The sequence below is a fragment of the Geotrypetes seraphini genome, chromosome 1 (assembly GCF_902459505.1).
Source record: "Geotrypetes seraphini chromosome 1, aGeoSer1.1, whole genome shotgun sequence".
In the NCBI taxonomy this organism is placed as follows: domain Eukaryota; kingdom Metazoa; phylum Chordata; class Amphibia; order Gymnophiona; family Dermophiidae; genus Geotrypetes; species Geotrypetes seraphini.
The window spans coordinates 405,073,619-405,090,876 of NC_047084.1; the positions used below are offsets into that span (position 1 = coordinate 405,073,619).

At 44.6% G+C, this 17,258-nt stretch overlaps 1 protein-coding gene across 3 annotated transcripts in view; it reads left to right on the forward strand.

Moving 5' to 3' along the window:
- The window catches only part of ELP1 (elongator complex protein 1), an 882,162-nt gene that overhangs the window by 69,347 nt on the left and 795,557 nt on the right, over positions 1–17,258 (forward strand). For all 3 annotated transcript variants that reach the window (XM_033918172.1, XM_033918151.1, XM_033918160.1), the window contains exon 3: positions 2,767–2,848. In XM_033918172.1, the coding sequence (XP_033774063.1) occupies positions 2,806–2,848 (43 nt within the window). In that variant the 5' untranslated portion in view covers positions 2,767–2,805. The remainder of the gene's footprint in view (positions 1–2,766; positions 2,849–17,258) is intronic.

Below are 17,258 nucleotides of genomic sequence, written 5' to 3' on the forward strand. Positions count from 1 at the left end.
GGGACCATCATATAAACTCTTACAGTAAATGTCTTTTATAGAAAATCAAATCAGTTTTATGCAGCATGTTTTAAAATCTGTTTTTCCTTTGACTGTTTTGTAATCTTGACTGGCTTCTAATCCTTCTGGAACCTACTCTTGTGCTGCACACCTGTGAGAACCCAAAACAGTCAGTTTGTTCCTCTTCAGTCTACCATCGTCTTAACAGATCAAGTTCCCTTGGAGTATTTCCAGTACTTGACTTATAAAGCAATGTACACTCCTCCCTCAATATTCGCGGGGGCTAGGGGCAGAGCCGGCCCGCGAATATTGAAAATTCACGAATAACTTTTGGGCTGACTCTGACCCACCCACGGCATCTTGGACCTTACCTGGTGGTCTAGCAGTCTTTCGTGGCAGGAGCGATCTTCCTATGCTCCTGCTCCGTGCAGATCACTCATCCAAAATGTTTCCCATTGTAGCTACAAAGGGAACTCACGGCAGCCATTTTGGATGTGATCTGCATGGGGCAGGAGCATAGGAAGATCGCTCTTGCTCCGATAGACCGCTAGACCACCAGGTATGGTCCAGGAGGGAGGTGGAGATGGAGGTGATTCCGGATTTAGGACATCGCAAATAATTGAAATCGTGAGTCCTATAAGGATCAGGAGGGGGAAGTGTATCAGACTTCTCACTCTTTTTTTTTTTTTTTTTTTCCCCTCTTCCTTCATTTTCTCTTCTATTCAGAAGAGAAATAAGTGGTCAAAACAAGCTGGGTGTCTTCATAAGGCCTCATAGCATTACTGGCTCCAAGGGGGTAGGGTTTTCCTGCATCGAGTGTTTCAACAAATCATACGTCCATTAAAATTTCTCACAATAGTTTCACTCAAGACCGGCCTTCTCCTTGTGGCTTTGTGCCTAGTCTTTTTTTTTTTTTTTAATTCTTTATTCATTTTTATAACTTACATCAAGTGCATCAAAAAGTAACACCATTTTGACTTAAATATATCACTTGAAATTCTACAATTCTTTAAATTACATAGAATTATCCCTTTCCCTCCCTTCCCTTCAATACCTCATAACTCATACACAATATAATAAAGTCCCCCCTCCCCCCACCCCATTCTTTCATTTGTACAAATCAGGGAAAATAATACCTATTCATTGCAATAATTTGTTAATGGCCCCCACACATCTTGAAATTTATTAAAATTTCCTTTCTGAATAGCTAGTGTTCTTTCCATTTTATAAATATGACACACTGAATTCCACCAAAAACTGTAGTTTAATCTATTCCAATTGACTCCTGTTAAAATAAGTAAGAGTTTATTTTTGGAAGATATTTGGCTCTTAACCCTCATACACATACCAAATAATACTGTATCATATGATAATGCCACATGATTTTTTAATAAACTATTAATTTGGTCCCAAATTGATTTCCAAAGATCCATAATAAATGGACAATAGAACAATAAATGATCTAAAGTCCCTGCTTCAAGATGACAATGCCAACATCTATCAGACTTAGAGCAATCTAATTTTTTTAAACGAACAGGGGTCCAGAATGCTCTATGCAACATAAAAAAACATGTTTGTCTCATAGAAGCAGACATTGTGCATCTCATCCTCCAAGACCAAATTCGTGGCCATTGAGACGCAGTAATTTGATGCTTAATCTCAATTCTCCAAATGTCTCTAAGGCCAGTCTTTGGTTTTTTATTCATAAATCCAGATATTAATTTGTACCACTGAGCGGCCTGGTGTCCCAGAAAATCCACCTGAAAGCATAAGAACTCTAAGATATATTGATTATTAAGATTTTTCTATTCAAGGAACCCCACCTGAATGGCCTGCTTCAGTTGCATCCATCTAAAATTTTGTGATTTATTAAGGCCATATTTATATTGCAACTGTGAAAACTCAAGCAGTTTACCATTAGAAATAACATCTTCTAATACACGTATTCCTGCAATCATCCAATGCTTCCAGATGACCTTAAATCCGCCAATTTGAAATATTTAGGCATTTGGATAAAAAACATGTTGGAAGAAACAATGAAAGTAAATGAAAAATTTATATTACAGAAGGTAACAGAAATGTATGAGTAATGGAATCCTTTACATCAGGGATGTCCAACCTGCGTCCCAGTGAAGTATTTTGTACGGCCCCGGTCGAGGGCGATGCAGTGTTTTCCTCTGCTGCCCCTGGGTGTTTGTGTGGCCCCAGAAACATTTTTTTCGGCCAATGCGGCCCAGGGAAGCCAAAAGGTTGGATACCCCTGCTTTACATCTTTCTTGGTGGGGGAGAGTTCAAACTATTAAAATGATGATTTTGCCTGTGGTTTGTTATCAAATGAGTATGTTACCAGTTTTTTTATAAAAAGTTAAATTTTATTCTTACAAAATTTATTTGGCTGGGCAAAAAGGCTAGAATTGCTTTAGTATCTCTACAAAAACCGATTACAGAGGGTGGGGTAAATTTTCCAAACTTTTATAGGTATCACCAAACCTATGCGCCAGGGTATGTATTGGATCCTTCCAGAGCCTGTTGATAATATCCTGGATTGGTTATGGTTGGAATGGCACCTCATGTTTCCTCTGCAATTATGCCATGTACTTAGTATCAAAATGCCTAGATTATATAAGGAAAATAGATTATTTGTAGACACATGGAAAACAATAAGATATGTGAATAATTTATCACCTATTCCAATTCACAAATCAACAAACAAACTATATGGCTTTGTGCCTAGTCTTAATATTTTCTTTTGGTTTCACTTAACAGCTGGAATGTGTTGGAACTGTAGAGAGTGGGCTTATTGTCATGAGCTGGAGTCCTGATCAGGAGCTGGTTCTTCTGGTGACAGGTAGGGACTGCAGGAGTCTGGAATGTAGTCTTTTTGGTATAAGGCTATTGTGAAAGCTATTTAAAATTGGAAGAATTTCCATACATTGCACTTTTCAAAAGGTTTCCCTCTCGTTATTGTAAAATGAGCTTTGAGCCATATCCTTTCTCTGTTGTGCAAGGTGAGGGTAAGACATGTTTAATGACCTTTCCAGTGTAATAGGTGAGACATTCTAGACAGACGGGTAGTGTGTCCCCCATGGCTGCATCCACTCTAGATTTTTTCTTCTGCCTCTGTTGCACTTTACTGGGATCCTTAGCTCCACCTCCAGTTCTTTCATTCTGTTCTTCACAATTTATTTTTCATATTTACTTTTTTATTGAAATTTTCAAATGTTTACATACCAAACTCAACAACAATACAGCATACAACAGTAGACCACGCAAGAACATCCGTGTTAATCCTTCAGGGAGACCTAAGATGATGATAATAACTATTTTTCTATACTGCCAACACCCAAAAGTTCTAGGCGGTTCACAGAATAAAAAGGACTGGACTTTCCAGTGATAGTGCAAAGCACACATAAAAGCAGCACAATATTTCAATAGTGAAAAATACAATAAGAAATATGACAGTCATCAATCAAGTAACAAATTTTTTGAACAAATAGGTCTTAACCAATTTTCTAAAAGTGCAATAAGATGCAGATTGTTGAATCGGATCGCTTAGCCATACTTGAACTTTGCCTGCTTGATAAGCCAAGGATCAATCAAAATATTTTTTATAACGGCAATTTTGGGGATTAGGAAAAAGGAATAGACCTAGTTGACTAGTACCATTCAAAATGAGGGAAGAGATATAGCGGAGCTAATTCAAATAACATCTTATAGCAAATGCAAGCAAACTTAATAATAATAATAACAGTTTATATACCGCAGGACTGTGAAGTTCTATGTGGTTTACATTGACTAAAAGATAGTACAGATTGAATAGATTTAACAAAGTTAAGGGTTAGTGATTAACAGTTCTGGGGATCAGTTGTGGACTAAGATTGTATAGGTCAGTTACCTAAATACTTCAAGAACAACAGATATGTTTTTAGGTGTTTCCTAAATTCCCTATAAGTAGTATGCATAAGCAGTTGTTCCAGATCTTTACCCCATAATGCTGCTTGATGTGAGAAAAGATGTTGATGATGACTTTTTAAAATTTACATCCTCTAACCGGTGGGGAATCAAAATTCAGGTGTGAGCTTCCAACCCCACCCCCCCGCCCCCCAAAAAAAGACCCTACCCTCCCGAACCCCCAACCCCAATACTCCAGTGTCAAAAGTTCAAAAGAGAACTCTTAGCTATATGGGACAGATCTCCCAAACAGGAGCCCAGATTCTCCTAAATTTTCCACAATTTATTTTATTCAGTGTATTTTTTGCCCCTTTCTCTGTTTCTGGTGCTCGAAGCATCTTTGAGCTCTATCTGCTTTGAGAACACACAGACTTTGGTTTTGTAGCTGACAGGCCAATCCCAGTGGGTACCTGTTAGCCAGCCTGCATAGTTTTTCTTAGGAGCTCAGGGCCATCCTTGTAGTGGTCTCACCTAATGTTAAACAGGTGTTGAGCTCAGGCTGTTGGGCACCCTTAGGAGACTCAACATTGTCTTGCAGGGTGTCGGCTGCCTCTTCTTACCATCCCGGTGTGCGTCCATCGGTCAGTATGGATGGAGGGGCAGTCAGGCATAAGGTTTGACTGGCAACCTGAAGATCAGCTTTGCAGAGGTATTCCCAGCATGAGGCAGTGATTCTCTCCTCCCAGCTACTGTTAAATTGTTGAGGCAGGCTGCAGCACAGATCCACAAACACAATTGAGTTCATACAGGCTGTTTCAGCCTTTGAGGTGAATCGAGAGAATTTTGAAAAGTGGGGTTTTCAAGGTTTCTGTATGTCCCCCTGTGTTCCCAAATCTAAAAAATCCTAAAATCACCATTATTTGACTTTAGTAAATATTTAAAAAAATCACAATTTTGGTACAAATTTCTTGATGGCAGCCATCTTGGATTTTTAACGCTCTCTTTTTTTTTTTTTTTTATAGCTCCCTGCTTCCCCATAACTGCAATTTTTGTCTCAAAACGTGTTGGGATGGAGTCCTTGGGCTCTCATGTGGATTCTTGCCAGGATTGTGCAAATTTAGCACTTGCATCATGTGCTGCATGGCGCAGCCGGGAGAGGTAGCAATGTCAAGCTTAGCCTTTTACCCTGCTGAAGCAGGTGTCTAAACGCTTGGCTAGCCCAGCGGGGTGGCCTTCTTTACTTTCAGGGTTTGGCACAGCCGCTAGTTCGTGTGCCTGGCTGTGGACCCTCCACAGCCTAAGAAATGCAAAATTAAGTCATCAAAGGGTACCCCAGGAGCCAGACACTTTCTCGGACTTTATGAAATATTCGTGGAATGAGTTTCAAAGCCATCCCAATCCGCCTCTGAGGGGTTTCTTAGTGATGTTGCTCCTTTGGACATGCACTCAGCTCAGGCAGCTGCTGTTCTTGTGCTGCCTGATTCTGATCTGGGGGATCCTGATGAGGATGACCACCTTGCTGTCCCCTTATTTACAGGCACAGCACTTCCCGGGACGGGAGATCAGGCATACTGTACTGGATCTGCAGCTCCCTCTGGGGTTTTGGAACCTGGGGATGATACCACGGTTCTGCGTTCAAGTCTGCGGCTTTGCCGGATCTTATTTCTGAATCTTTGCAGGAGTTACATTTAGTCGCTCAGCTGGCTCTGTCCTCTTCTTCCTCCTGGCTTTTGTGGAGAGTACTCTGCTACCTAATATGAGTGTTCTGATCTCAGAGCAGTATGACTCTCCAGAAGGTGCTCTTAAAATAGCCAGAGCCATGTCATGCTTTTGTATTCTCTGGGCAGCTTTTGGGTCCACCCAGGGTGGATTCTTTGGTTGCACAGGTGACTAAACTTACATCTTTACCCAGTGAAGGTGGTGTGGTGCTAAAAGATATGCAGGACCACTGTGTGGATGTGGTCCTCCAGAAACTAATGCAGCTGCTTTAGGCGTCGAAGCTGATTCGGCAACGTCCTTTGTTGTACACACCTGCCTCTCTCTCGACTGCGCACACTGGAGAGAGGCTGTGGATCCTCCTCCTCAACTTCTTTTGGTTGGGACAGAGGGAACCCAGGCAGAGGGATTAGTTCCATGTACAAACTGTCTTCAGCTTCAAACCCTCATGAAGGAAGTAAAAGAACTGAGAGAGGAGGTGGCAAGACTGAGAAGCATCCGTAAGAATTAGAGGTATAATCTTCTAAGACCCTAAGATCAATAGCTAATAACCTTTTCTCTATACCATCACTGAAGTTTATATATACAGTGAGGTCTACTATCTTCTCTGTCACTGCCCCCTCTCTTTGGAATAGTATTCCAAATTATTTACGCAAATAATCAAATCTTAATAACTTTAAGACGAAGCTAAAGACATTTATCCCAGGACAAGCAGGCAGCATATTCTTAACTGATGGGTGACGGCACCGACGGAGCCCCGGTACGGACAATTTTAGAGTGATTGCACTCTAAGAACTTAGAAAGTTCTAGTTAGGCCACTCCGCGCATATGTGAGTGCCTTCCCGCCCGACGGAGGCGCGCGGTCCCCAGTTTCTTAGTTTCCGCGGAGCTAAGAAGACACGTTTTTCAACGGCTGTTGAAAATTTTTTCCTCGCCTTCCCACTCGCGTATTTTTGTGAAATTCTTTCACTTTTTTCTCCTTTTCTTATTTAAAAAAAAAAAAAAAAAATTCTAATTTTTTTCTTCGACTTTCTGTGGCCCCGGCGGGGCCTGTTGGCAACATCGAAGCCTCGACCTTTGATTTTGCAGCGGCCGTTTTTCCCTTCATGTCCCCTTCACCGGGCTTTAAGAAGTGTCGGCGGTGTGCAGGCCCTATATCCTTGTCCGACCTGGACAATTGGTGTCTTCAGTGCTTGGGTCCGGATCATAGGGCTTCTCTCCAAAAACGAACCTTAAAGAATCGCCAACTTCAGCAACGACTTCTTTTCGGTACCGCCATGGAGGGTCCACCGACATCGACCCCCAACATCGGCTGCGTCATCGAAATGGGCGCCGGCCCTTTCGACACCGCAAGATGTTATCTTCGGTGTCGCACCCTCCAGGTAAGCCGGCTAAGAAGCCATCCCCTACAGTCCTGGGCCCGCCGGTCGAACAAGCAGTGAGCCAAGTCCTGCAGACTGCGCGCCGGCCACGTAAACGCTCCGCTCCTATTGAAGTCAGTGCCTCGTCATCGGCATCATCTTCTCCTGAGCATAGAGCGGCACCACAGATACCGAAGAAAAGAAAAGCGGTACCGATGCCATCGGGACCATCCTTGGATGACCGCATCGTGGCTATCCTCCAAGTCCAACTTAAGGAGCAGTTACAGCAACTCCTCCCGGCTCTTTTGACTCCGAACCTTCCAGTGTCGGTACCCTCTGAGCCTCCAGTGCCGGTTGTCAACCAGCCTATTTTGTCGGCATTGACCTTATCGGCACAGTTGCATTCTGCCTCTTCGGTATCCATGCCTGTTCTTTCGGCGGAACCAAAAACAATGCGTTGGGCGGTTCCTTCGGTCTCCGAGCCGGTACCGCTCTCTGACCCGAACCTCCGTACCGCTTTCCATACTTCCCCAGGTACAGTATCGATGCGATTGGGCAAGTCGGTACGCAAAACCCGACATGGGGATGTATCCACTCCTGTCTCCCAGGGCCGACTTCCTTTGGTGCGTGACTCTGACTTATGGGATGATTCTGATGAACCTCTCGGCACCGATGATGAGATTTCATCTGATGAGATTGATCCATCTGTTCAGGAGCCTGATAGTAAGCCAGAGCAGACTTCCTTTACAAAATTTCTCAAAGAAATGTCAGACACACTGTCTATCCCATTGGAGTCTGATTCTAAAAAGTCCAAAGCATTCCTTGATGCTCTGGACCTTGATCAACCTCCTAAAGAATTCCTCAAATTACCCTTACATGACATCTTGAGGGAAACCTTTTATAAAAATCTTGAGACTCCTTTAACCATTCCAGGAGCCCCTAGAAAGCTGGATTCTCTTTACAAGGCTATCCCCATTCCAGGGTTTGACAAGACTCAGCTCCCACATGAATCTTTGCTTGTGGAGTCCACCCTGAAGAAAACTGCGGGCTCTAGTGTATACGCTTCTGTCCCTCCTGGCAGAGAGGGTAAGGCCATGGATAAATTTGGCAAGCGGTTATATCAGAATGCTATGTTGGCCAATCGTTCAGGTAACTATGCATTCCATTTTTCTTTCTACCTGAAGCATCTCATTCAGCAGCTTGCTGCTTTTCAGAAGTACCTCCCGGAATGTAAGATACCTTCATTCCAACAATGTACTTCCAGTCTTTTCCAGCTCAGAAAGTTCATGGTCCGTTCCATCTACGATACTTTTGAACTCACCTCCAGGGCTTACAGCTATGGCTGTCGCTATGAGACGTTTGGCTTGGCTCAGCATCTCCGAACTTGATGTAAACCATCAAGACCGCCTCGTCAACGCTCCCTGCCTGGGTGACGAGCTCTTTGGAGAATCTCTGGATACCACTACCCAGAAACTTTCTGCTCATGAGACCAGGTGGGATACCTTATTGAAAACCAAAAAGAAGCCCCCACCTACTCGTCCTTTTAGACAGCAGACGTCTTATCAACGTCGTTTTTCAGCTCGTCCTCTTCATCCTCCTCATCCCCAGCCTCGGAGGCAACGTCAACAACAGCAGCAGCAGGCTCGTCAATAGCAGCAACAACCAGTGAAGCCTGTTGCTCAGCCTACTCAGCCCTTTTGACTTCCTTCTCCAGGACATAGCCAGTCTTCCCTCTTCATCTCTTCTACCTCAACCCATCAGGGGACGTCTACAGTTTTTTCTGAACCGTTGGGAAATCATCACTACAGATCAGTGGGTTCTCTCCATCATCCATCATGGATATTCCCTCAACTTTCAGACTCTTCCACCAACAAGTCCTCCAAAAGAGTCTGCTTCCAACACGTCTCAGTGCTTCCTTCTGGGTCAGGAAGTTCAATCCCTCCTTCTTCTAAATGCCATCGAAGAAGTTCCTCTAGATCAGCGAGGGCAGTGATTTTACTCCCGGTACTTTCTAGTCCCCAAAAAGACCGGAGACCTCAGACCCATATTAGATCTCAGGGATCTCAACAAATGTTTGGTCAAGGAGAAGTTCAAAATGCTCTCTCTTGCCACACTTTACCCTCACTCAGGGCGACTGGCTATGCTCCCTGTATCTCAAAGAAGCGTACACACATATCCCTGTAAATCTGATGTCCAGACAGTACCTCCGATTTCTAATCAATCGTTCTCATTACCAGTACAAGGTGTTACCCTTCGGTCTGGCCTCCTCTCCCAGGGTATTCACAAAATGTCTCATTGTGGTGGCCGCCTTTCTACGCTCTCACAATCTCTCACAATCTCCAAGTCTTTCCTTACCTGGACGTCTGGTTAATCAAGGCTCCTTCGTCTCAGGCATTGCTTCTTGCCACCAACCAAACCATCCTGTTTCTCCAAATTCTGAGTTTCGAGATCAACCTGCCCAAGTCGCATCTCATTCCAACTCAGCGACTTCAATTCATTGGAGCGATATTGGACACTGTTCTAATGAGGGTGTTTCTTCCCTCCAACCGCCTTCAGACCCTTCTTCATCTCTGTCAGCAGGTGCTCCCACAGCTTTCCATCTCTGCCAAACAAATGATGGTACTCTTGGGTCACATGGCGTCGACAGTTCATGTCACCCCCTTCGCACGTCTTCACCTGCGCACTCCTCAATGGACCCTAGCTACCCAATGTTCCCAGGTGACGGATCCTTGTTCGCGACACATATCTGTGACATCGTCTCTTCGACAGTCTCTGCAAAGATGGTTGAAATCTTCCAATCTCTCCAGAGGTCTTCTGTTCCATCTGCCTCTTCTTCATCTCGTCATCACCACAGACGCATCCCCGTATGCCTGGGGAGCTCACTTGAACAATCACCAAACTCAAGGCCTTTGGACTGCCCAGGAAAAGAGGCATCGCATCAATTTCCTGGAACTCAGAGCGATGTTTTATGCCCTCAAGGCTTTTCAGCATCTCCTCTTTCCTCAAGTACTATTGCTTTGCACAGACAATCAAGTTGCAATGTACTACATCAGGGGTGTCCAATGTCAGTCCTCGAGGGCCGCAATCCAGTCGGGTTTTCAGGATTTCCCCAATGAATATGCATGAGATCTATTAGCATACAATGAAAGCAGTGCAAGCAAATAGACCTCATGTATATTCATTGGGGAAATCCTGAAAATCCGACTGGACTGCGGCCCTCGAGGACCGACATTGGACACCCCTGTAGTACATCAACAAACAGAGTGGGACGGGCTCTCGCCTGTTGTGTCAGGAGGCCCAAAAGATTTGGTCTTGGGCGACAGCTCGCCATTTATTCCTAAAAGCTGTCTACATTTAGGGGAAGCAGAATTCCTTAGCAGACAATCTCAGCAGAATTCTCCAACCTCACGAATGGACTCTCGATCCCATGACTCTCCAATCCATTTTCGATCAATGGGGCACTCCTCAAGTGGACCTCTTTGCGGCTCCTCACAATCATCAACTGCCCCACTTTTGCTCCAGACTCTACTCCCCTCATTGTCTGGCAGCAGATGCGTTTCTCCTGGATTGGACCGGTCGATTCCTTTATGCCTTTCTTCCTCTGCCTCTCATGTTGCGAACCTTGTTCAAGCTTAAGAGGGACAACGCCACCATGATTCTCATTGCTCCACGATGGCCCAGGCAACATTGGTTCTCCCTTCTTCTTCAACTCAGTTCCAGGGAGCCAATAACTCTTCTAGTGTTTCCTTCTCTGCTTACTCAGCATCAGCAATCCCTTCTACATCCCAACCTGCAGTCTCTGCACCTGACAGCTTGGTATCTCTCGGGCTGAGCTTGACCCACTCACTTCTTTCTCAGCCTGTCCGTTCTATTCTTGATGCTTCCAGGAAGCCGGCCACTCTTCAGTGTTATCAACAGAAGTGGACCCGGTTTTCTTCCTGGTGTCTCCTGCATCATCATGATCCAACTTCACTAGCAGTAGAACTAGTGTTAGATTATCTTCTTTCTTTGTCTAACTCTGGTCTCAAGTCTACCTCGATCAGAGTCCACCTCAGTGCCATTACTGCTTTTCATGCACCTGTTCACAGAAAACCTTACTGCTCATCTTTTGGTTTCCAGATTTATGCAGGGGCTTTTCAATGTGAAACCACCTCTCAAGCCTCCTCCTATTGTCTGGGATCTTAATGTGGTTCTTTCCGCCTTAATGAAGCCTCCTTTTGAACCTTTGGCTACAGTTCATTTCAAATTTCTCACTTGAAAAATGGTCTTTCTTATTGCTCTCACCTCTGCCAGGAGGGTCAGTGAGTTACATGCACTAGTTGCAGATCCACCTTTCATTGTTTTTCATCATGACAAGGTGGTTCTGCGTACACATCCAAAATTTCTCCCTAAGGTTGTCTCTGACTTTCACCTTAATCAGTCCATTGTCTTACCTGTATTCTTCCCGAAACCGCATTCTCATCCAGGAGAACAGGCTTTGCATACTTTGGACTGTAAGCATGCTTTGGCTTACTATTTAGAGCGCACTATGCCTCACAGATCATCTCCCCGACTTTTTCTGTCTTTTGATCCAAATAAGTTGGGTCATCCTGTTTCGAAGCGAACGATTTCCAATTGGCTTGCTACCTGCATCTCGTTCTGTTATGCTCAGTCCGGACTGACACTGGAAGGTTCTGTCACGGCCCATAAGGTTCAAGCTATGGCGGCATCTGTGGCTTTCCTCCGATCTACTCCTATTGAGGAAATCTGCAAGGCTGCTACTTAGTCCTCAGTCCATATTTTCACATCTCATTACTGTCTGGATGCATTCTCCAGACGGGATGGACACTTTGGCCAATCTGTTTTACAAAATTTATTTTCCTAATGGCCAACCTTCCCTCCATCTCTCTTTTTGTTAGCTTGGAGGTCACCCATCAGTTAAGAATATGCTGCCTGCTTGTCCTGGGATAAAGCACAGTTACTTACCGTAACAGGTGTTATCCAGGGATATCAGGCAGATATTCTTACGTCCCACCCACCTCCCCGGGTTGGCTTTTTAGCTGGCTTATCTTAACTGGGGACCACGCGCCTCCGTCGGGCGGGAAGGCCCTCGCGCATGCGCGGTGCGGCCTAACTAGAACTTTCTAAGTTCTTAGAGTGCAATCACTCTAAAATTGTCCGTACCGGGGCTCCGTCAGTGCCGTCACCCATCAGTTAAGAATATCTGCTTGCTGTCCCTGGATAACACCTGTTACGGTAAGTAACTGTGCTTTCTCTTCCTTGATGCCTTTGAGACCTAACTGTCCTTTTAAGGGCAATTGAGTGTAGATACTATTGAGCTTAACGTTATTTATAGTAGCCCCTCCTATTGTTCTCTTTTACTTTGACTATTGTAGTTCTTGCCTTTTACCTTTTGTTCTTGTTTGTCTTAGTTTTTAAAAGTTATTAATAGTTATAGTTTGGTGACGTAATGTCAGCTTAATCTTGTATTTTAGTTAGTTTGTTTTCTGTTTTTATGAATTTGTACACCGCATAGAAGGTTGATTGGACGGTATAAGAAATTTTAAATAAACTTGAAGCTACATCTATGAAATGGTTCATGAGGTGTCAAAGATTTCCAGTAGTGGGAAAGAAGAGGCTGTGTTGTGGGAAGACAGCTGGACTCAATTTCTTTGACTGGGTGACCAGAGAATTGGATAGAGGATGTGTGCTAGATGTGGTGTATTTAGATTTTAGTAAAGTCTTTGACAGTGTTCTACACAGACGTCTAATAAATAAACTGAGTGCCCTCGGGATGGGTCCCAAAGTGACAGGCTGGGTCAAGAACTGGTTGAATGGAAGGCGACAGAAGGTAGTGATAAATGGAGATTGCTCTGAGGAAAGGATGTTACCAGTGGTGTGGCTCAAGGTTCTGTTCTTGGGCCTGTTCTTTTAAACATTTTTATAAATGATATTGCTGAAGGGTTGTTGAGTAAGATTTGTCTCTTTGCGGATGATACCAAAATCTACAATAGAGTAGACACGCCGGATGGTGTGAATAACATGAAGAAAAACCTGGTGAAGCTTAAAGAATGGTCTGAAATTTGGCAGCTAAAATTTAATGCTAAGAAATGTAAGGTCATGTATTTGGGCTGCAAAAACCCGACGGAATTGTACAGATTAGGGAGTGAAGAGCTTATATGCACAACAGAAGAGCGGGACTTGGGTGTGATTGTAGGTGAATTTGGCAGTTTTGAAGGTTTCTGTATGTCCCCCTGTGTTCTCCTACCTGAAAAAAATCCTAAAATCACTGTTTTTGTGACTTGCTATATGTGAAAAATATTGTGGTTTTTTTGGTGCAAATTTCATAACTGGCTATCTTGGATTTTTAGCAATTTTATTTTTTTTTCAAATGCTCCCTGCACTTCCAAAACTGCAATTTTTCCCCTCAAAACTTGTTTGGATGTAGTCTTTGGGCTCTCCTATTGTGAATTCTTGCCAGGATTGCATATATTGTATGTAGTGCCTCAGATGCATCCTTGCACCCTGCCCTTTGGCACAGCTAGGATGGGCAACAGCAGAAAGCTTAGCCTCTCCCTTGACTGAGCAAGGGACTAAATGCTCGGCTAGGCCTTTGGTGCAGCCTTTTCTCTGTTCAGGGCTCGCCAGGGCTGAAGGTTTCACACGACAAGATGTAGACCTTCCGCAGTCATCAAAGTGTAATGTAATGTAATGTAATTTATTTCTTATATACCGCTACATCCGTTAGGTTCTAAGCGGTTTACAGAAAATATACATTAAGATTAGAAATAAGAAAGGTACTTGAAAAATTCCCTAACTGTCCCGAAGGCTCACAATCTAACTAAAGTACCTGGAGGGTAATAGAGAAGTGAAAAGTAGAGTTAGAGGAAAAATAAAAATAAAATAAACATTTTAACAAGACAGCATTGATCTAAATACTTTGGAAGGTAGAAGAGAGGAGAAAAAGGAATAGAAGCAGAAGGGGGAGCCGTTGAACAGTAGAATTCTGGAGAAATTTAAATGATAGAAATAGAACAAAGACAAAAGGCAAAACAATAGATAAGATTAAAGATAAATCATAAGCTGGAAAGAAAAATAAAATAAAACTTTGTCTTCAATCCACGGTATCAGCGTCAGTGATGAAGTGTAGCAAGTAAGTTTAGGAGGAGCGATTGACGTTTCCAGAAAGGGCTTCTTCAGGGAAGAGACTTGGCAGACAGTCCCAGGATGCCTATGTCTCCTCCCCTGCGATGTTCTCCCATCCATGCATTTCCTCCCAGACACACTGCCCGTGCCCCAGCCGCTCCAAGGAGGCTGCCCCAGATGAGGCCCACGGTGAATGCAGGATTCTCTCCTCTGCGGGAAAGCCGCCCGGAGCCGACAGTCGATCTTCTTAGCGGATTGCATGGGGGGAAGAGTTCACACTCTTGGTAGGATCGGGTCTGTGTGCTCTCGGTGGTTGTGGCTGGTCTCGTTGCTGCTTAGGTGTAAAAGCAGTTGATCTCCACTGCTGCTGATATTTAAAAGCAGGCAGATTGATCTCTCCAATGGACTGCAGGGGGAGGAGTTCACACTCCTGGCAGGATCGGGTCTGTGGGCTCTTGGTGGTTGCGGTAGGTCTCGCTGCTGCTTGTATGTAAAAGCAGTTGTTTTTCTACTGCTGCTGATATTTAAAGCAGGTAGATTGATCTCTTAAACGGGATATAGGGGGAGGAGCTCACATGCCTGGTTGGATCGGGGCAAGGGCTCCTATTATAGGCTGCTTAGGTGTAAAAGCAGTTGATCTCCTACTTCTGATAATATTTAAAAGCAAGCATATTGATTTTTCCAACGGAATGCTGGGGGAAGAGCTTACTTGTTTGGCTGGATCAGGGCAAAGGGCTCTCGGTAGTGGTGGCTGGTCCTGTTGCTGCTTAGGTGTAAAAAACAGTTGATCTTCCTAGTGGACTGCAGGGGGAGGTGGAGCTCACACTCTTGGCTGGATCGGGTCTGTGTGCTCTTGGTAGTTGCGGATAGTTCCGCTGCTGCTGAGGTGTAAAAGCAGTTGATTTCCCACTGTTGCTGATATTTAAAAGCAGGTAGATTGGTCATCAAAGGTCCAGATGCTTTCCCAGATTTCATGAAATATCTGTGGAATGAGCTTCAGTGCAGCTGTTCTTCTCTTGCACATTCCTGCTCTGTTGCGGACTTGTCTTTGGCTGGCATTACTTCTTTGGGTGCAGCCTCTTCACAGTTGGCTGCGGTTCTATGGCTAGCCGACCCTGGTCTGGGGAATACTGATGATATTGACCAGCTTGCGGACCCCTTGTGTTTCCGTACTACACTTCCCATGACTGGGGTCTGGGGCTGTGTGCTGGATTTTCAGATCCCATAGTTCCGCATTTATTTAATTCTCCAGCTTTGCCTATTCTCACTTGAGAGTCTATATAGGAGTTGATCTTAATCACTCAGCTGGCTCCATCCACTTCCTCTTGGCTATGTGGTGTGCAGTTGCAGTTTACTGCTTTTCCCTGGCATCCCGATGTGAGCATTCTGATTAGAGAATGACACGGGGAAAAAATCTGTCCCCGTCACCGCCCCGTCCCCGGCCCACCATCCTCTGCACCGCCCCATCACCGCCATTCCATTCACCGCCCCGTCACCGTCACCGCCATCCCTTTCACCGCCCCGTCACCGCCACTGCCATCCCATTCACCGCCCCGTCACCGTCCCCGCAGCATCCATATAAGCCTTAGTACTCTAATATTTAGCGTATTCCATTCTTATAAATCAAAGTTCCTGCTGCTGAACTAGAGAAAGAGATGTTCAGCTGGCAGGGCTTTGTTTATAAATTTTTATTAACACAACTAATATACCACCATAATGTTTCCGACAGAGGACAAGTATGCAATAAATGCATTTTGCTGTTTCAATGCCAGTGCTCAGCAGAACAACAGACAGCAATATGGACATTCACCTTATGTAGTACTTTTTTAATATATAAAAATAGGCAAAATTAGTTGCTGTTTTATCATTATATTTTCTTGCCATTATAGTATTCTTCATTGATCATTTTTCTTTTTAAATTCAAAACAAATTCAACCTATCTTGTGTCCCAGCATGAATTCATGTTTCACTCAATTGGCTGTTTCAAGGGAATTAACCCTCCAACTTCCATTTGCAAAAATACCCAATGTTGTTCCTTCTATGAGCAATATTTAAATTATGAGGAACAACATTGGGTATTTTTGCTGAATTGTGTGACACCATTTGGGCTGAACATGAAGATTGAAAATGCCTGGTTAGCCCTGGACAGATGATTTGAACAGCCAGGAGCCTGTCCTGGCCATTTAAATCATTTTGAATATCTAGTCCAATGATAACAGAATTAGGGTGATTATAGAAACATAGAACTTTGTTGATCACTAAAAACAGTGGAGACTAAGGGTCTATCAAGCTCAGCATCCTGTCTTTGACACTGGCCAGTCTTGGTCTTTGGAACTGCCCATTGTGTCAGAAGCAATAGGGATTAAGTGACTTGCCCAGGGTCACAAGGAGGGTAGTGTAGCTCTAACCACTGGATTTAGAAGTTGGCTTCTTTTGGGATCTTTAACTCATCATCGCTAGGACTCGAATCTGAGTCCGTGGCACCTAACATAGAATGGAATTAGTATGGCAAAGTAATGAAGAATGGTCCAGCAGCCCCCACCCTCCCTCCACCTCACCTTATATTCGTTCCGAGTTTGCCGGCTTCCTTTTTCCCTAGCCGCACGCGTTCAAAAAGCCGTGCATTTAGCCAGCTCCCTCCCTCCATCTCACCTTAAATTTCGAGTTTTCCGGCTTCCTTTTTTCCGAGCCACACGTGTTCAAAAATCCGTGCACGCGCGGCTGCGCGAGTCAATCAAACTTCTCCTCTCCTGCAACTTCCTGTTTCCGGTTGCGTCAGAGGAGAAGATTGATTGACTCGCGCAGCCGCGCGTGCACGGATTTTTGAACACGTGCGGCTCGGAAAAAAGGAAGCCGGAAAACTCGAAATTTAAGGTGAGGTGGAGGGAGGGAGCTGGCTAAATGCTACGGGCGGGCGGGCGGTGGCTGCGGGGACCGCGCGATCCTTGATACCTCACTGCGGAGACAAGACCATTCACCGCCCCGCGGGCGGTGAATGGCCTTGTCCCCGTCGCCGCAGCGACTGCTAGTTTTCTTCCCCGTTTTCGGCGGGTGACCCGCGGCTAAAATGCGGTGGCCGCGGGTAAACCGCCACCGTGTCATTCTCTAATTCTGATCTTGGAGCAATGGGTTTCTCCAGATGGTGCTTTCAGTGTTACGAGAACC